This window comes from Pezoporus occidentalis, unplaced genomic scaffold (assembly GCF_034315485.1).
Source record: "Pezoporus occidentalis ecotype Australia unplaced genomic scaffold, CSIRO_AGI_Poc_V1 ctg67, whole genome shotgun sequence".
Lineage (NCBI taxonomy): Eukaryota > Metazoa > Chordata > Aves > Psittaciformes > Psittacidae > Pezoporus > Pezoporus occidentalis.
The window spans coordinates 1,366,448-1,387,226 of NW_026916019.1; the positions used below are offsets into that span (position 1 = coordinate 1,366,448).

The following is a 20,779-nucleotide window of genomic DNA, read 5'->3' on the forward strand; positions in this document are numbered from 1 at the left end:
TTTTCTATTATTTTTGTGGGTTTTACAATCTTTTCTAATTAACTGTGTTGTTTTGCTACCTTGACAGAATGTCCAGAGTATTATGGAGTACTGTACCACAACAGGATATTTGGATACATATGTTATACTCATTAGGGAAGTCAACCTTGCCATAGTTTTTGTTATAACAGATACATGTACTTCAATGCCAAGAGACAAGCCAAGTTGTTGCATATTACACTAACTTGTTACCTACATTTTTCTCAGATTAAGCCAGAAACATATCAACATCTGTGATTGGTTCCTAGATAAGTGGGTCTTTCTTTTAAACACCCCAAATACAGAACACCCTCTATATTCACTATACACGGTAAGAAATTAAGCAATCAACATCTTTCACAAATTTAACCTCTTGGACAAAGATCTGAGAGTTCAGACTTTTCAGATGTTTCCCCTCACTTTCAATTAATATGGTAGAAAGAGGACTAGCACAAGAGATGGGTATTCCACAAAGATGGGGCAGATATCACCTTCTCTGAGATTAAAATGCAAAAGGAACGATCTGAAAAATATGAATTTTTAATACCTCTCCAGTAGAGCTTCTAACAGGAGAGCTGTTACTGTAAAGAAGAAAAATACCTACACTTTGGAATGTTGCAACATGCACTGCTATGCGTATTTCCCACATCATAAACCATTCTCCCAGACCAACAGTAGCATATCTCCCAAATGGTAACAATAGTACTACATGATCTGTGCCACTCTGTTATTTGGTAAGCAACAGCTGGTTAATATTAAACATTGTGCACAGACATCAAGAAAGGTGAGGTACTTGTATTTTCCCTCTCATTTGGTGTTCATGCAGTGAGGAACTTCAATGTTTCTCTGAAACAAAAACGTAGGACTTTATTAGATGCCACTACACATCTGCAGCAGCTTATTCAACCAATTGCATTATCACCCAGTGGCAACAGCACATACACTTGCTCTCAACACAACACTGAGCCTCCCTCTAGATGGGAGTCGGAGTCCCCACTTACTTCATCAGCCCTCTTTGGAAAGAGCTTTCTAGCATTATTAACATTCCGTAACAAATACAAAAGGAAAGGAAATACAAGATACATGCTTCCTTCTTTGGTAAAGAAATCATCTGGACACCATTTGCACACACCTGAGCCAAAAAAGACACTTGCTTAATGGTCACCTCCATTTTTAAACCATGGAAAACCAGACATTAAAGATGAGCAAAAATTCCATTTTAAAGTCTTATTTAGACAAGATCCCTGACTCTTATCTTGTTGAGTAATTGTGATTTAATTTAAAACAGTTCGGTCAGTCAGTTTGGGGCTCAGCTATACTACACCACAGCGCCTACACCAATGGCAGTTTCAGCCCTCATCTCAGGGGCAGGACCAAACTGTTCTAGGGTTCAACTGTACTCAGCTGTATTTGTCCATGCCTCTAGTACAGACTGCCATCTGAGGGAGTGGGGAAGAGTGGCATTAAGACAGACATAATCTGCTTTGATGAGAAAGGTTCAGGCCAGCCCCCAGCTAAATCACCAGTGAGTCACAATCAAACATAATTGAGAACTGAATTTAACACACTGTCTCTGTGGGGTGTAGCACGTCATAAGCTTGTTGCAGAATGGCCTCATCTTCACAGCCAGGCTTACGGTATGTTTTAACATACCCTAAATAACTTCTGTTATCACATACAATTCCTGCCCCAGTCCAAACTAGCATTTAACCTTCCTTTTTCCCTCCCCACCTGTTATTAAGTATAAACTCTTCATCTTTTCAGCAAGGCCAAAGGAGTAAAGGCTGTTGGCAATGTATCATCTAAGAAAATAGTTAGTCTTATTAAGCAGGGAATGCAAAAGACTTTTTCTTTTCATTTGACTAGTCTGTGCCCAGTACTGCAGTACAGGAAGGTACAAACTGTATCTGTTTAAGTGTAAAAAATATATACAACTGTATTTAACATTTAAATTAAACACAACTGTTTCATACCAACAATCTTATGTACATTCAGTTTTAAACAATACCTCTTTAATATCCTCTTCTTTTGTTAAACAAGTTTTATTTTCCTCCCAAAATACCCAATGCTACTTTAAAATTCTGGAGAGGAGAAAATCTGAGCTATATAGAAAATAGCAAGAGGTCTTACAATTGTAATGTATTAGCACATATTTTTCATAAACAATACGTAATTCAAAATCTGAACCACTATAAAAGTTCTTGTAAGTCCAACAGGACTGCCTTTAAAAACTGACTTTGGTTAACAGCAAATCATTCTTAAACAATTAAGGAAAAATATATATTCTTTTACCACCTCTACAGATGCATTTCCGTGTTATGTTGTAGCAATCCATATATCTTTACGGATGAGAACTATAGTTGCTCAGCGCTCTTCACCTGTACTGTGATTTCAGTAAAATGTGTTATATATCAGGTTGGATTGATTTATAGTTAAATTAGTCCAACTTCTTAAGATCTCTGGGTAAGAGAACTCTTTTCCTAAGACTTCCTAACATCTCTGGATATCAGAGGAAGAATGGCAACACTACTACTTCCTCACAAGGCTGATCTCGTGCAGTACTTGCAATAGCACTGCTAAGTTGCATGAAACTGCTGTTTTCCTGCTTGTCTTTCCTGGTCAGGAGAATAACACGACTTTTGCTGAGCTCTACATACTCTGACACCCAGCCAGTCACACCAGCCCCTAAGAATCCAGGCAACTGAAGTGCCACTGGACTTTACAGTAATGCAATGATTTCCTCTGAGTCATTATGCATGTTTCAGGTCATGCATGGCCTCTGTATCACTGAAATTTTACTCATTTCCAGGGGAATAAATGCCCTCAGCTTTTGGCCAGGAAGAGGAACGTGATCTGTATCTTTCTTCCCTCCTTGTACTACAAAACCCTCTGATCCATCTAAAATCACCAATGAAAAGGCAAAAATCTAAGATTCTCCAGGAAAAGAACACCACATTAGTCACTATGCACCAGTTAAGCTGAAAAGTAGAGAAGTCTGACCGATGAGCAAAGGCACTTGGTAACAGTCCTGTGAACAACAGTCAGTGAGTCAACAGTTTCAGTCTTGTGATCCAACTGACCAGCAGCGAGGGCTCTGTGGAGGAAGATTTTGTGGATGATGTAACAGAAGATTTTTTAGCACCTTCCTCTTGAAAAGGAATTGTTGCACTGTTGTGGAGGTCTGCATTCATAAAACATCTGCTGCCTCGAATATAATCTGTTCCCCTCACTAACTGCTTCTCAGAGACTGGCCTTGAGAGAGGGTGTTGTGTGGAGGTGCTTTCTTCAATGATTGGGGGTATCCTTTCATTACTGAAGTACCTGCAGAGGGCATCTTCACCTGCACAAACAGGAGGAAGAAAACTAATTACTGCTGACTTCAAAATCCTCCATTAACATTTTCTATTTTGATAAAGAGATTCTGGTTGCAGTTCAAATTACCTAGATTTTGGTTACCCTTCTAAACACACCTCGACATAAGCAGCTATCAACAGATATATGGCTTTTTGCATCTTTCATATTTTAAGCAACACAAAGAACAACAAAAATCAACTCACACATAGACAATACCATTTGGCTGTTAAATTACAAACCTGCTAGTGCAGACTACCTTCATGTACATAATTATCATGAGCAAGACCCAATAAACCTTCTTGTAATGTGTCACTGAATATGCTGATAGACCAGAGTTCAATCTATGTTTACCTGCATGTTACTCATGACTAACTTAAAAGCTACAGATATTACTCTGGACACAGAAATTAATTTTGCAGATAAAGATGTAAGCACTTCCCTGGTTTTGACCTTTGTTTCTCTGGTTTTACTCTTCCCTAGACAACTGTCCAGAGCAGCTGCTAGAGACATCCTACTGGGCCAGACAAGTCTTTTTTCTGACCCAATACAGCTTACACACAAGCCCACAGCACTTAAGTACATTTCAAGTGCTAAGAACAGCCAACACAAAACTAAAAGCAAAACCAACCAAGAAAAAAAATACCAAATCCATACACACAAAATCCAGCCCTGCCACCTGGTGATCATTCTCTTAGACCTGTTACTTAGCTTGCTTCCAATATCCCTCCAAGTTGAAGTTTCTTGTTATCAGCTTCTACGTTGCCTAGAATTACACATTAGCTTTCGATAACAGATTTCAAGAATAAAGTAAATACTCATCCTTTCTTATTTCCCACTCTAACAGGACTTGTAGACTTTCAGATGCAAAAGGAAGCCAACGAGATAAGTATGGGAATGAAAAAAGCCACCCAACCTAACACCCAATGTTATGAGCTTCTGTCTGCCATTCTGTGTCATCTGCAAAACATGTTAATTTCTAACAGCAGGTGCAGCAAAAAAACAACTCCTAAACATTTCACTTTTAAGAATGAGCTTGCTTCCACAACAACCTCCACAGTGAGCTAAACAAACAAAGATTTAACAACAAAGCAGTTTTATGATCAATATTAAATGAAGAAGAAAGGGAAAAGGGTGTGTGTTCACAAGAACATTAAGACAAGACAACAAAAGCTTGAGCCCCAGCACTGAGTAGCCTCACAAATTTCACAACTACCATGCAGCATTCCTACTAAAATCAACAACTCTTGTCTTGGATCAGTTCAGCAATATGCAAACACTAATTCTTCATTCCTAATTTAAACACTTCCACCCAGTTCACCCCAAAGAAATTTTGGAGATGAATGAAAGAGAAAGAGGGACAAGACTGAAAACCTTGCCTTTTCTCCCTGGTGCTCGTGGCCTAGAGAAGGGCTCTGCAGCTCCTACCCAGCTCCCATCAGCAGGCATTGACAGAGGACGAGGTTTTCCTGAAGGCAACATAGAAGGTTATGAGGAATTACATTAAGCTTAGGAAACCAAGTTTTAAAACTGTACTTTTCACAATTAAGCAAAGGGAGAGATACAACAATAAAGAGTTAAAATTGCAAGGGGGGGGGGGGGGGGGGGGTATAAAATCAGAATACTTCCAGAGTTGAAATATAAGAAAGCAATGTGCTGAGATTGAACAACCAGACTCTTGCTCATTTACTGCAACAGTGAACATAATAACCAAAAGTTATATTCAAAATACACATGGAAATGGCCATCTGTAGCAGCAGACCCCAGCTGAATGACATTCATTAAAGAAATAATGGCATCTAAGTGAAATTATTTCAGATGTTTCATTATTTTATTCACAATTTGCACAGACTGCCCGTAACATCCACAAAACCTAACACGCAGTTTTCTAAAACTATTCCAAACTGACTAAAGTGTTTATCATAACAGAAATGACAAAAGAAGAATGAACTCACCATAGGATTGTGTTTTTTCCCTCATCTTAGCTGGTAGAATATTTGCTTCGATGGGATACACAGGCAACTGATTTGAATCAGCAATAGTAAACCTTCGCCTTCGACTCTCCTGATCCAGAAAAGAATTGGGGGACTCGGCACCCTTGGACCCAGGTAGTGGCTGACTGGGTTTGTTGCCTCCTCCGTACACAAAACTCCCTTTTTCATCTCTGAAAGGACATTTCACTTCAGTTAGTAGCTTAAAAGAGTTTCATGCTACAGACACAAATGAGTTTGGAAGATACATCTAGCACCTAGTCATGCTCCTGACAACTGATATTGGGCTGCAAACAAGCTGAAAAAAAGTAACCCAAGTCAGGTGATAGATAATTTCGTTATAACACACTTACCAAGGAGAAAAGAAAGCTCCCCCCCATGCTAACTCACTTTTAATGACCCAGTAATTTAACACACAAAGAAGTTTCAAGGTACCATCCCTGAAAAAGCTTTTGAGAAATAAAATCTTTCTGCCCTGAGAGTACTAATGCTCCCAATTTGCTGCCTGTTAAGTACACAGTTGCAACAGAAGAGTGCATACATAGACTTACTCATCTCTGTGTAATGGCAACACTTACTGCCTCCCTCTGAGGGACTCTGCTTTTCAGTCATTGTAAGAGGCCAATAACTGCCACTGAATATTTATCACCTCCTCTCTTCATCCAAAAGTGAGACCCCCTCCAGAGTTTCAATAATAAATTCATAGTGTATGTACACTGTGCCTGTATTTCAAGCAATTTCTGCAGGAACTCCTTTCCCAGAGCAATTCCATGTTCCAAAGGCCAAGAACAGCCAATTTTAGAACCAGTACTTCCAAGTACTTTTAGAAAAAAACCTGCCCTCCAGATTAGGATTTGGTTTAGATTTTTCCCCCCGTTCCCCGTGCACGCTACAATCTTAATGCTTAAAGCAATCACCAGCCAAGTCAGGCATAAAAATACACAGCAGACTGTCTAAGCACATGCATGCCCTGCTATTCACTACAGCCCCCTTGGCACTGCATACTCCAGCTCTCCATCAACAACAATGCTAGAGCTCGGTGAAGGGAAGGAGCTATTTATGGAGATTCAGGGACTGAGAATTGCACAGAAGCGTTACATCACAACCATATGTATTAGGAGAGCTCTCCTACAACACCACCACGTGGAGACTATGCCACAGGGAGGGAAAACCAGCCACTGCTCTCTGCCTTCCCAGTGTGAACCAGAGAAAAACCATGCAAGGAATGGAAGAGAACAGAAGAGGACAATGGCAGGGAAAATGGTGAGAATTGCCACACGAATACATCAGTGTCAAGAGAAGAGCAAAACATGCAGAAGTGAAATTAAATAGCCAAACAGAAGACAGAAGATCTGCCCTTTCTCCTCTTCTTTGCTGCCACAGCTTCCCCACATTTGATTTTTTTAAAAGCCTACGTCAAGAAGCCTCCCCCTTTCCACACACCATCCAGGACAAGTTTTATCTTGCATTACTAATTTTTTCCATGTCAACAACTATTCAGGTCTAAAGGCATCTGAAACTACATTTAATTTTGTGACTTTTTTTAATTCACCGATGCACCTGAAATATAATATGAAGACCAAGATATGCTCAACTCAGCTGCTAAAGCTATATGCTTGATTTTATGGCAAGACTTTGGTTGGTTGGTTTTGTTCTTTTAAGAAATGAGCACACATAAACTTGGAAAACAGGGAGACAACAGGTCAAAGTGGGTCCAACTTCAGCAAGGAGACCCTACCCTGGAGAACCCCTCAGTGCCAGCACTGCCTCAATGACTACAGTAATGCAATCTCTGACACTGTACCAGGCCTTAAATGACAGGAGGCAAGCTCTCCTTTCATAAGAGTCCTGAAGCAAAGGGCCATAGTTTCTGTGTTGGGCTATCTACATGTAACTTAAAATGTCAGGCACAGGCCAGGAAGCAAGAAAGAGGCAAAACGCTTTTGTCCATCGCCTTTCCATGTCAGCTGGCAGGGTTCTGGCATGATTCAACAAGGACTTGAGAACAAACAAAAGCTAGCCATAGCATACACATGCCACACACCCCTCACCCTCCCCTTTTTGCCTTGTGTGTACACAGGTTTGTGTTTTTATAGCTTACACTGAAGTATAAAAACAAATAAAAGCTGAATGAACTGACCCTCATTTCCCTTCAGTGGGAACATTCCTGGTTTATACAGCTTGCAAGTTTAACAATTTAGAACTTTTCTCTCCTAACTCCCAGAACAGTTACTTAACTTGCTAAAAAAAAACCCCAAACGACTAAACACATACACACCACAGTGGAAAAAGTTACAGACAAAAATCTTATTGCTATGTGCAATTGGATTTAAACAAAACCAAAAACATAACCCCACAACCAGGGATGACATCCATTCATGATTTGGGAACAACTCCGACTGACACAGCACATGATCTTCTAATAATAAAATCTATTACAATCCTGGTAGTTTATGCATTTAAACACCTAGAAGTCTGGGAGATCTGCAGTTTCCTCAAGCTCATCCGCACAGAACTCTAGCAGCAAGCCAGCTCAGAAACAAGTGTAATAAAGGAGTTTTTTCTTCAGTGGTACATGTTTATTTGCATACCGAGGAGAATATGGAACAGCTGGTGGAGGTGGTATGTACAGATCCAAAATGGCTGGCTTCTCTTTTTTCAGTGAGGTATCCACGGTGCTTTCGGGTGACTGGGTTGAAGGACTCGTGATTGGCAGAGGACTGGTCTGAAATGTGAGACAGCTGTCAAACATCTGAGCACTGATATATCATTCTCAAAGAAAACTCAATAATCAATAGTACCATTTTATCTCCTAGTGAGCTACTGTTTCTATGCTTAAGAAGTGCATTAAAAACTCTTAGCATTTACATTTTCCTCCACCCTCAGTTTTGGCTAGCTTTGCAGTTCCTCCTACAGAAATCCTATCATGGATAATGCATCGCTCAAGAATATTTTGCTCTTTCCAATCCTATTTTTCTTGTAAATTCCACAGACAGAAAAAGCAACAAAGACGAAATTCCGTCTTGTATTTTTAGATTCATTAAAAGAATGCAATTTGTTAAACACAGATACGATCCACAACACTTATGAAGCCAACTCACACTACTCTTATTCCAAACAGTCCTAATAACTGGGGCACAGGCAGGAACATGGTAAATTTCACCACAATTTTCATCAAGGGGTATAATCAGGGTAAGAGAGGCAAAGTAAAAATATATTCAGTATTGCTCATCTGAGCATGTTTGCCATTTTGCTATTTGTAGCTCACTTCTATGTCCCCGGCATCTTTCCAGGCTCTTGTCTGCTTCTAGGAGAGAAAAGTCTTGAAGAACCCTTTCACCTTTGTTAGGCTAGAGAACTACTTGCCCCTTTTTTTCAAGGAGCTGCCCAGGATTCCACTCTGGCCACTCACTTAATGGCACCCCTGCACAAGCATCTGCTTTTTACTGATCAGTACATCGGAGTCCAGAACTGTCAACAGGCTTCGCCAATCACTCATTCCCCTAAGGAAATGCTGCTGGGCACAGCCTATATCCCAGTGCACCTCAGCTCTCCACACAGGTAACACAGTCCTTGCTTTGGGTAACCCTTGAAAACTCACAAGGTGGTGCTTTTTTAGCTTTGGCTCTGATTAAACGACAGACAATCCCACAAACACAAGACACAGGCATTGGTGAAAGGAAGGACGAAAAAAAGGAGTCAAGTGAGCATCTTCTAACCGGTCTGAGAGAAATCTGCCTGCATCAACACTTGTGACAGCCATTGGCATTTCACAGATTGATAAAATTATCCTCTCAGGGTTAGGGAGACCTTTGTCAGAACAGAAGTAGGAATAGGAACTCTCCCTGGTTTTCTTCAGATAATCAGCTTAGATTTAATTAGGTCATTTCCTTCTGTAAGCATTAAGCCCTAAGCTTCCTAATACAACAAGCCATTCCTCGGTATGGTTAAGAGGAATTGATGTCACTTTCTCTGCCTGCTCACTACCCAATCTGTGAATTGCCCAACAATCAAATCTTATTTAAACAAGTAGTTTAACTTCTTGAAGAACACTTTCCCACCCTTCACCAGACTAAAAAGAGAATGAATATATAGAATAATCTAAGTTATTTCAGCAAAAACATTAACTCTGCTAAACAGAAGAAGCATTTATTACTCCATGCTGATGAATTCCATACTTATCAGTGGCTTCAACAGTTTTGCCTCACAGAAGTTCTGCCAGTGGCACAGATTGATTAAAATGTTCAACACACCCAGTTGCTTTGTGTATCAAGAAGGCATTATCTGGGTTTAAAAAACAAATAAAAAGAGAAGGGAGGAGGCAAGAACATTCTCCCTTTTATCTAGGGGCCAGAAGAGGACAGCTATTTCACCTAACCTTCCTTGACCTATAGTTAAACATGTGTACCTGGGAACATTTCTAGTATTTCTCTTTTTTCAAGTTGTAACCAAGGCATTCCTATCCCAGTATCAGAGTTGAGCCATCAGCCTCTCACCTGCACCAAGGGTGGTTTCCAACGCAGGTTCTTTAACGGAGCAGGAGTGAAATGGAAAGAGCCAGTAGGACGTTTCTTAAGCAGCAGCCTAACTCCAGCAGGATTCTCTCGCAACTTTGCCACCAGATTTTTTAGTTGCCATCCAACCTGGAAAAGAATAAAAGACATGTTTTCTTTTGTATTGCTTTTCTGAAGGCAAATAACCCCAAATCTCCCAAGTCAAACTATCTTTTAACATGAACTTAAAGAGAGAAACATCCAAAAAAGCCAGAATGAAAAAATAATTGGAAAGCTCCTTTTTTTTTTCAAAGGTTGTTCTTTTGTTTCAAAGGGAGACCTCTGCTTAAGCTGTAAATTAAATGCTGAGATATCAAGCAATGCTCTTTATATCTCAGTTCCAGTCATAGAAGGATGCATGAACGTGCTCAGATTGAGTAACACAGGCAATCACAGTGAACTGTCACATTTCTTTCTCACATTGAAAGGCATTCCTTACTTTTGCTAAGTAAAAATGTAATCATTTTATGTAAGTTCCCAGATACAAACAATTTGACAAATCCTTGAGTTTTTTAAAGCTTTTATCTGCATTTCAGTAGATTGTAACAGTGTATTTTAAAACAGGCCTTAAATATAACATGAATTATTTTATTATGATGCACACATTTAAACATGAAATATGGCACATTTATTTTAGCAAAATATTGCAAAGAATAAAATCTGTCTTGAAAACAGAGTGTTAAAAAGCCTCAAAGATTTCAATAGGAAAACCCCAGAACCACCTCATAACCCCATCCATTCAGAAACTTTAGGGAGCAAACTTTCCAGAGCAAGAATAAGGGAAGGTTGGTAAGGCTGTTACTGACCACAGTTTGACGATTAACCTGGATCACTTCATCACCAGCATGAATCTTCTGAGATCGATCAGCAGGGGACTACAGAGGAAAACAAGAGATGTGTGTTTCAGCAGGTTTTTTTCCCCTCCCATAGCACCCCCTCACCAAGCAAAGTCAAAGGTTGTATCTATAATGAAGATCACACATTAGATTTGTTGATAACGCAAGAATTGCAAATGAATTCAACTTATGATTTATTTTTTATACTGAAAAAACTACAGGGAAAGGGAGAAGGCACAGCCTACGTCTGCCGCAGGCCAAATGGCACGTAAGTCATGGGACTGTCTCCACTGTCCTTTTGTCTCCAGTTTGTACTGTAGTTTGAGACAGCAGTGGGAGACGACAGAAGACTTCTGTCCTAATACAGCAGCTATCTTAAAATTTTAGCTTTCAAATATATGTATACCAATTAAAAAAAAAAAAATACTGTAAGACTTTGAATGTACAAAGGACCGAAATATTCCAAGACACAAAATAGATCCATTACACTTTCCCTTTTTGTTCCCCACTGTAAATAAGAGCTACCAAGTTTAATGTGAAGTTACCTGCCTGCATCAAGGTCAACAGATAAAAATATATGCTTGCACACATCAAATGTGCATAGATACATATTTTAAAAATACCTATCTAGTAATAATAATTCACCTTAAAATATCATTTTCTGTGAATAAAAACCAAGCTCTAGGGAACCATTAGTGAGGAACAGCTAAATGTGTCAGTACAACATACCAGCTCTGATCAGCCTTGGCAACACCCAAAGCGCACAGGCATCCTACCTGGGTATATTGTACCCTGGTCAGAGGACAACTTCTCCTCCCATTTCCCCCGCCTCATGAGTAACCACATGGCAGCAGGCCATCTTTTCCTAGTGATTCCAGGACTAAGCACTTGGGTTCTCCTTGTCATCATACCTTCAGAGCTCAAGTAACATTTTTATTAGAAGGTACTTTGGAATAAACAGTGCAACTAGGGAAGAAAACATGGGGAAATTTGTGGGAGGCTCCAGCTATCATGAGTAACCCCATTTCTTCATTGTCTTCTTGCTTCCTCTGACAGGAAATGCTTCTGTGGAAGGCTGCATATATATGAGTCAACCAAGATCATGAAAAAATGCTTGGCCAAAGTCAAGCTCGTGAAAAACAAAGCTCATTTCAAGCTGTCCTTTAGATGATCAACAGCCTGTCTAGGGAGGGTAGGGGACCCTTACACAGAGGACTCCTAGAACAAGCACCAGCTAGCACAGCAGACACTGCAATTGTGTTGTGAGAACAGAGGAAAGAGCAAAGTTTACATCTAGGGCAACGTGACACAGGAAGTTACAAGTAGAACAGCACAACTCAGGAATCCTGTTGGCTGACTGGTATTAAATGCATGGACTTTCCCAGTCCTTCCAACGTACACTACTATTAATTTTGGGGTGCAGTTCCACTGCATTCCAGCACACTGGCCCCTGGTGATTGCTACTAAAATATCATTCCAAACCTAGCAAGAAAATTGAACTAAGACCCAGCCTGGCACATCTAAATAATTGCATGCCACCAGAAGGACACGAGTTGTTTGCAGATCTCAGTCACTTGTCAAATTTTTTGCCTCAAAGTAATGAGCTTCCCTAAAGGAAGAACCAGGGCTGATAAGAAAGCAGATATTTAGGTTAACATTCAAAGCTATAGAAGCAGTACAGCTCAACTCCTGGCCTCCAAAATGAGATCTATATGCACAGGCAGCTTGTCAGCTGTCAATATTACATTCATTCATCTTATTCAGATGTTGAAATTGCTGTCAAAGTGGACTTTGCTGCAGATCCTACACAACTATGCAAGGGCAATAACACAAAAGCTGGAAAAGCTTTCCATTTTCACTCTAAGCTGCAAGCACAGACTTCCACTCACTCCTCCCTGGCCCCTGGACCTGGCAGGGGTACAACCAGAACCACTGGTTCTTTCATGTTCAGAAAAAAAAATAAAAGAAAACAAAAAAAAAAAGAAAAAACAAAGGCACTGCTGCAAAAGCCAAGATCCCTCACTCTTGTTTCTTTCAGCCAATGCTCCTGTAGAGTGGCATGTCTGACAACACCGCAGCATCACCCGCCAGTCTCAGCTGCTAGCCAGAGGTCCACTGCAATGACTGCCCAGAAACCTTTAATAAAGTCTCAGCTACAGAGAACTCCCAGTGTAAGAACAAAATAAGCAGCCATCTGCCTCAATCATTTCCTTCCAGCAGACCACTTAAAGTCTTACTTTCTCTTGGTCTTTTTATTCTGCAAGGTAATTTTGTCAATGGACAGCTCAATGATTTCATTACTCATTACTGAATTAAGCACACTGCCACCTAAATGTTCCCATTAGGGGAGACTGCCTTAGCCAGCAGCGAGAAAACACATTCAAGGCTTTGTTAAGCATGATACCATAAGCACTCAGAACAGCAGATAGAGTAACTTATTAAAGCAATTACTTTCATGCCAAGTATTTGAACTAACTCATGCACTTGTAGAAACTGGTTTAATTAGACTAACAGTGAAACACGCAGACACAAATATTTACAAATTGTGGATAAACAAAATGATGCATCACAGGGTATTTAAAGCAGTAATATCATGAAAGTCATATGTAAAACACGAAAAAGTAGTAAAAAAAACGAACTCACTCAAAGATACTGTCAGATAGCCGGAGTTAATCTACATTTACTTCACTTACGTTTTCTGTAGTTCCAGTAATTACATGTAATCCATCATAAGTTGATTTGATGTACATTCCCTAAATGTAAGTAGAAAATGAAAAACAAGTTTAAAGGCAAACAACCAACATTAACTTATCTGATTAAACAACTGTTGGCAATAGACTCAAAACATTATTAAGACAATTCACATATTTTCCCTAGAAAAGTGTGTGGTCTAATATTACAACATTCTAAACCTCTTCACAGATCGCTTTGACTGTAATTAATTATAATAGAATAGAATGACTTCAAACACCTAATATGTGGAAGACAATATAGAAACATCATCTGGTTCATAATACCAAACACTGTTGGGTTTGCTGCCTTGTCTGCCTTTTGCCTTGAACAAAAACTTCATTTCCTTATTGCCCAGTCTGCACTAGAGAATTACAGGTTTTCCTAGATGGCCACTAGCTCTCTCCATATGAAGCACACTTACACAGCTGGGCTACAAATATTGCCTACATGTTCTTTTACAATTTCCCTTGGCAAGTCAGTATACAGACGGCCTTGTAACCCCAGCGCTTACATCAGCAATAAGAGCTCCAGCAGAACTAAGTATCTGTGGCTCTAAATGTTAAAGTTGAGTGTGAAAGCAAGGACAAACTCAGATGAAGTGGGTGTTGACCATATGAACACCAAATGAAAAAAAATTCACCAACAGGCTATTGCTAATTATCTAGCTTTCCCCACAAGAGGTGACCAGTACATTCATGAACAAGTAAGTTTCTACTTCTCCTGTCTACATGTGTTGTTAGAAGCACCCACTGAGCTGTAAAGAACTGGATGTTATTCAGGAGTTGTAGGCAGCTTATCTGCCTCAAGTTGCCACACTTGCTGAGAAGGAAAAAATACAAGATGGTTTGGGTTTTTTTGCCCCTTCCTCTCCAGACAATTCCCTTCCGTGTTTGCCTGTTAGTATCCCATTGTGCTCACCTACCTCCTCATTTCTTACTTAGTCCAAGATAGGCTGATTCTGCTTCACTGTAGCTTGTGCATTAACAAAGAGGTCCCCATAATTTCAAGAATGCATGACTGATTCTAATGAGTCTAATTCAGTGGCCTAGGTAAAATTGCATAGCAGAGTAACACAGTAAAGCTTCCTATAAAGGTGTTCATCTCTTCTGCCTTCGGGGCTGGGGTGGAGGCAATACAAATGCACTTAAGAACTTAAAATTCCCTCCAACTCATTCTAACGTGCCTGTTCCCCAGCCAGAAAACTCACCGAGGTTTCAAAGTCAGTTTCTCATAACCAGCACTCAGCTAAGCAGCATCCATTGAATGATCAAGATTCAGTAATGTTACACAGCCACTGAACTTTTAAAAGGATTTCTCATACTCCTGCTAGCCTGAAAAATCCTCACATCATTCTCAATCTTGCTATAAACAAACATAAAATGTGCCTTTAAAAACATAAGCGTAATGTCTCATCACCTTCTCCATCCTCCAACCCTGCTATTAAAACAGCTGGTAAGGCAATCTGCAAAAATAAAATGACTGATTTCACAAGCACCAGTAAATTCCTCAGTATCCTGGTGAAGGTACAAATCTGAAGCAATTTAGCATAAAAAAAATACTTGGGATGAAACCTATTAATGTGTATACCAATCTCTGGCAGCCACTCCAGCACACTACCTGACAATTAACCTTCGGAGTTCCTCACCATGCCTCTTTCTGTTTCCCATAGGATATTACTGTTTTGAAATATCTTGCTATACACCCATACACAGTGATCATAAGAATACCTATTAAGCACTGGGATCATCAGGACATTCCAGGATTGGTTCTTACCAGGCCTTCCCCAGGCTTAATGTTAGTTAAATGAACCTCCTCTAGACATGCACACTGGCTCATCAATGGATCTGTAGTTGATCGGATAGCTTTATCACAAATGCCATTTAAAGTCTTGGCCTACAATGAGAACATACAGAAACAGTTACAAAATTTCTCTCCCGGCTTCTTCCTCTTTCAGTTTTCAAGAAGAGAAAGGAAACGAGTTCTGGAACTTGGTCGACTAATAAGTCATAGTTAAGAATCATCCAAATAGAAGATTCGTTTGTACAGATATATTCTACAGCATGTTTATCTTTTTACTGTAACATAGTACAACCAAAGCATTTCCACTGGTGCCACCTCATCACTGCTAACAGATGCCAACACATCTTCAGTTAAAAAAAAATATATATATATATACAAATAATAGCAAAAACTTGTGTTTGGAGTTTGCTTGCTTTAACCAAAATATAACCCATTAAAATACTGAAACATTTTAATGAATCTTTGTGGGAACAATTGACAGGTTTTCGTTCTGTTGTTTGTTTCTGCTGTGAGAATAAAATTGGCCATGCGTCAGAAAAAGTGACCACCAACTTAAAAATTGGCCACCAACTTAAATGCACAAAGTTTTATAGTACAAGGCAGGACATCCAGCACTTAAGCCTTTCAGCATTACTTCTCTCCACCATGCCTCTGAACTGACCTCCTGTGGAATGCTTATGCAGGCAAGGTTCATATTTCCTTTTGACCAAAACATAACTGAACCTAAGCCAACATTGTAATGAAAGGCAAATTCTGACCTTGTATGTGTGTCAGTAAAGTCAGAGGCAGAACAGTTTTGTCTTGTACAACTTGTAACTAGCAAAACTGCTAATTAATAAAAAAAAAAAGTCATAGCCCAAATATCTGGGCTTTCCCTACACTCAGAAATTTCCTTAATACCCCACAGTGTGGTTTGGGTTAACTGAAACAATACTGAAACTTAAAGTAGGTTACAACAGCTTAAAGGTGAGGGGAAAGAGGATTAGTACACAGTACACAATTTGGAAACCAGCAGGGTAAACCATCTTTCACAGGGGCTTTGAATCCTTCAGAGTAGACATATAATTACAGGACAGGGGGAGCTGCCTTGTAGGAAGACATTGGTTTGGATTACAATGGCCCCTGGAAACAATAGTTCCAACATTTTTTCTTTTGTTTTACATCAGATTTATAGAGCAGCAATAAAATAAACCAAAACAATGCCTAAGTGTGAATGCGAGGAACTGCTCAAACAAGGGAACTTCAAATAACAATATCTACTCCCAGAGTGGTTGTGCACAAATGGAAAAAGAAAGATGCAAAAAAACTCTTTTACGTGGTTGCATTATTTATACGACAATTATTTTTAGTTATTGTGCTACTAAATTCCTAAGCATCTATGAGCTAGCGGAAGGCCTTATCAAAGAGCGCAGCCTGGCTCATGTCAAAAGCAGGAAGCGATGATTAACTGTTACAAAATATAAAAAGCATTCCATTACGCTCCTCGTTTGGTCACAAGGCTGTTTCAAACAAACCTGAAAACTCTAACTCAAGCACAATCAGAGACAGAACTTTAGTTCTGTGGCAGGGCAGTTATTTTTTGTGAAGAAGTTTAATAAGCCATAGTGCATTTAGGGCTTTCATAAACAGACCATCACAGGCGTACTTGGTTTGTTTGGGCCACTATTCTTTTACAGTACTACCCCTCACAAGAAAATCTGAGATCTAAATTATCTTAATATATATATATATTTATATAAAAATAGCTCTGCAACGAAACTTTAATGAATACTTTACTCTGTGCTATTACACACACTACCAGTCTGTTCAAACTTCATTAGTTTCCTCTAGAGCAAAGAATATTCACAAAATGGCCCATAACAATGTTTACTTGCATGATACATCTGTATGTGTGGGACTGGAAAGCTGTTGTCAGTACAGAGTAGAAGCCACCAAAATAAATGTGAATGCAGGCAGCTGAGTTTCAACAGAAACATGTACTTACTACAGTCTGAACTTTATCTTCCATGTCAGCCACAGCGCAGTCCTAAAACCAAAACAAGAACAAATGGCCTACATTAACCAATAAACACGTAAACACATTTCTGAAAACTCTGCATAACCGCCACTTTAACCTCTACCTGGAATAGAGTTATTCATGCTGCAGGGGATTAATCAGATTAGTTTCACCCAGTAGGGCTCAAATGTACTGTTAAACAACTATTTTCTGGCCCTGGCAGAAAGCAATAATAAACCTTGAAAGCTAAGAGAACATGGGATTCAATTACAGCCAACAGACTTTTCCAGAAAACCAGGACCCTGCACAATAAAACTAGACCCTCAGGAGGCTGGGCACATGAGCTTGCCATACTCTGATAAACACCAATTTAAGAGCTGCTGTGTCCCAGGCACCAAAATTGATCCAAAACATCTATTTTGTTAAAAAGTGATTTTTTTTAAATATGCTATTGATGACATTCCTGAGGGCCAGAGGACTGCACAGAAAGCATTATTTACACAGCCCAGGTACGAGTCTTTGAAGTGAAACAAGTTTATGTAACAAGCTACAGAAGTCATAATTTTCTGCAGGAAGAGCTAGAGAATGTTAACAGATTCTCAGATTCGTAAGTTAAAACGGCAAGTAAATAATGAAACAAGCTCTACAGTATCTCTAAGGAGAAACCCCCAAACTCCAAGCATTTAAACAAGCTTAAAATCCAAGATACTTGCCCTTGATATCTATTCTGGGTTTGCATGGCAAGGTTTTGGTAGCAGTGGAGCTACAGGGTGGCTTCTGTGTGAAGCCTGCCCTGTCTGATGGAGCCTAAATCACCTAAAGATTTTTCAGCTGTCTCTCCTTTTTCCACACCAGTGCATTCCTTCAGACTATTTCCAATGTATCTGCAGTGTCCCAGTACAAAATTGCATTGATTCTTCTCCCATTAATGTTTTTGCTCATATGCACCAATCCTGTACTTTACTATAGCTCATACCAAGTTGGCAGAGAAGTACTCTGACAGTTTTTAAAAGGTAGGGTTGTATTTGCCAACTTCCATTCCCCTGCCGTCAAAGGCTGATTTAACTGAAAGATTAGACACCATTTTTAGTAGTTTTATTAACACAGTTCAGCAATCTCATATCTCAGTTCCTGTAGCACTCTTGGGTGAATACCATCTGCTACTAGAAACACTTACTGCTCTACTTCACAATCTGCAAATCTGTAGCTGTAAATCACTGACTTTCTGCAACTGCACATGCAACACCTAAACAAGAAGGGCATTCAGCAGCAAGCCAAACTTGTGCTTCTTTGAACTTACACTGTACTATCCAGACACTGCCCTTTCACAATGGTCCAACTGATAAAATTGGGTGTTATCATGGCTTGACAACTCACAGGATGTTTCTATCCTTTGACATCACCGCCTCAAAACTGGAAAAGAACCACCCATGTCACAGGACATGGTCCTTTGGAGTTCAAACAATATATAGCCACTAATGTACTATGACAAGTAGTACATTAGACTAATGACTACGAGCAAGTTGGGCTGGAACTGAAGTGTGCACACAGTGCTTCACACCCAAAGCAGCAGATTGCTGTCAGAACATGTTCAAAAACGTGCAGTATTACTCAGGGAGCAAAATTACATAATTTGCCAAGACTGTCACAGTTGCTATATGTCCTTTTAGCTGTTAACAACATAAGCACCCTTCACAGAACTGATAAATGGAGTTTTGAAACAAAACTGTGGTCTCGCACTACTGGTGGAAGAAGCCAGGCTAGCAGGGTTTGAACTGCAAAGGTGGCAGCTCCTTCCCTTACTTGCATCATTTTCCATCTGATGGATAAAACACTCTGTACAGGACAACACTTAGGGAGTCTGTTTTTCAACATGTTCAGAACTTGAAAATCTTTAAACATAGACCAACTGTTTTGAAAACTAAACCTCTTCCCATTAAAGCTCAAGAAAGTGAGTAGCCTTTAAACCACAGTCACTAAGACACAGCCAGCAATAGCAAAATTGGAAATTGAGTTGGGGGACAACACACAACTGAAACTGACCTTCATGGACCTTTCAAGTAAGCTGTCATTTCCAGATCTGCCTTCCAATTAGGACCCTGCACACAGTGAGAACATTACTTCCCTAACCCCCCCCCCCCCCTTCCTTCCCTTTTGGAAAGCAAAGTGGAAAAGAAACCAGCTGACCTTCTGAACAGTAGTAGTGAGATCCAAGCAGAGCTGAATGATTCTGTTCTTCATTGATGAAAAGTCAGCAATACCCGTAAATGGGGTCCTGCAAGAGAAAATTCCCTTTAGATAAAAGGGACCTGTCTTCTCCCACCCTACCTTACCAGTGAGGAATAGCAAACAAGAGCAAGCATTACAATTCTGACATCCATGCAAGTTTGAGGATACAGTTTTATAATACAAGTATTCCTGCGTATTCCTGACTGCATAGTCCTGCTCCGCCCTTGCACCAAAATTGGTGAATGTCTTTGATGAGCAAGTTCAGAAAGCAAAACCAGAAGAAAAGGTCCATTTTCCAAACTACAGTTCTCTCAGCTGTGCGCTCATGTCAGATCACACTGACTGTTCTAAAAATCACACTCCTGGGCCTGCCAGTGAGTAGACATCTAACTCCCACATCTATGATTACTAAACCCCGGGGGGGGGAATCTCTAAATGGAAAAAAGAAAAAAAAATGGATTTTCATATTGAGCCTCACTGTACCTCTGTGTGTAAATCTTGGAAAAGGATCATTATAGGCAGAGCAGCTTTAGAGCCTATAGAATCTCACCTCAGACCTTCCAGGCAGCTGAAAGAGCGAGAAGGGGGGTTGAGAAGCAACCCCAAACATCTTGCTGACTGAGATGCAGAAGAAATTTAGGGCAAGCTACCAGCAACAGGGTAAGAGGAGAGGATCAAGTGAGAAGCACACTGTTAACATCACTGCCTGGACACAGAGCCAACTGCTAGGTGAAGGGCAGGGATACTAAAGGATAAAAGGGCTCCTTGTTGCGGTCCCCATGAAGTTTTCCTCCTAACCCTTCTCTTTGGAAAAGCTGGCAAGGGTCTTGAGAATTTACATTCATCTGCTATCATGGACAGCATCCCTGCCAGCAAGCAATGGCTCTAGTGCCTGTTTGCTTCCTCTGCAGCTGTCACAGAACAACTCTGGCTCTTGTCAGGGGAAACAAACCCCACACAAACACCAAATTGAACAAAGAAATAATTAAAACACACATCCATCCCAATTCCTGTCCTACCCCTCAAGAAAAAAATATGGCAGAGGGTGTCTGTCAAATCACAGAGCTAAGGCCACAATTTGAACAGAACACTAACAATTTTTTTACAAAAGGACCTGGCAATGGCAAGTAATTTAGAAGGTAGGATGAGGGCAGGGGAAATCACATGTGTGAAAAACTGACCTGAACAGGAAGGCTCCTATTTTTATGAATACCGGTTTGGGTACAATGTTAGCAGTTTCATTGGTTTTAGTAAGACTGGAAGCACAAAAGT

General features: G+C 40.0%; 1 protein-coding gene across 2 annotated transcripts in view; it reads right to left on the reverse strand.

The window, feature by feature from the left end:
• Positions 1–859: 859 nt before the first annotated feature.
• The window catches only part of CNKSR3 (CNKSR family member 3), a 57,791-nt gene continuing 37,871 nt past the window's right edge, over positions 860–20,779 (reverse strand). For both annotated transcript variants that reach the window (XM_062640834.1, XM_062640833.1), the window contains 10 exons: positions 19,466–19,553; positions 17,267–17,308; positions 15,256–15,375; positions 13,443–13,502; positions 10,720–10,788; positions 9,857–10,003; positions 7,952–8,085; positions 5,325–5,533; positions 4,749–4,838; positions 860–3,358 (listed from right to left, as the gene is read on the reverse strand). In XM_062640834.1, the coding sequence (XP_062496818.1) occupies positions 3,060–3,358; positions 4,749–4,838; positions 5,325–5,533; positions 7,952–8,085; positions 9,857–10,003; positions 10,720–10,788; positions 13,443–13,502; positions 15,256–15,375; positions 17,267–17,308; positions 19,466–19,553 (1,258 nt within the window). In that variant the 3' untranslated portion in view covers positions 860–3,059. The remainder of the gene's footprint in view (positions 3,359–4,748; positions 4,839–5,324; positions 5,534–7,951; positions 8,086–9,856; positions 10,004–10,719; positions 10,789–13,442; positions 13,503–15,255; positions 15,376–17,266; positions 17,309–19,465; positions 19,554–20,779) is intronic.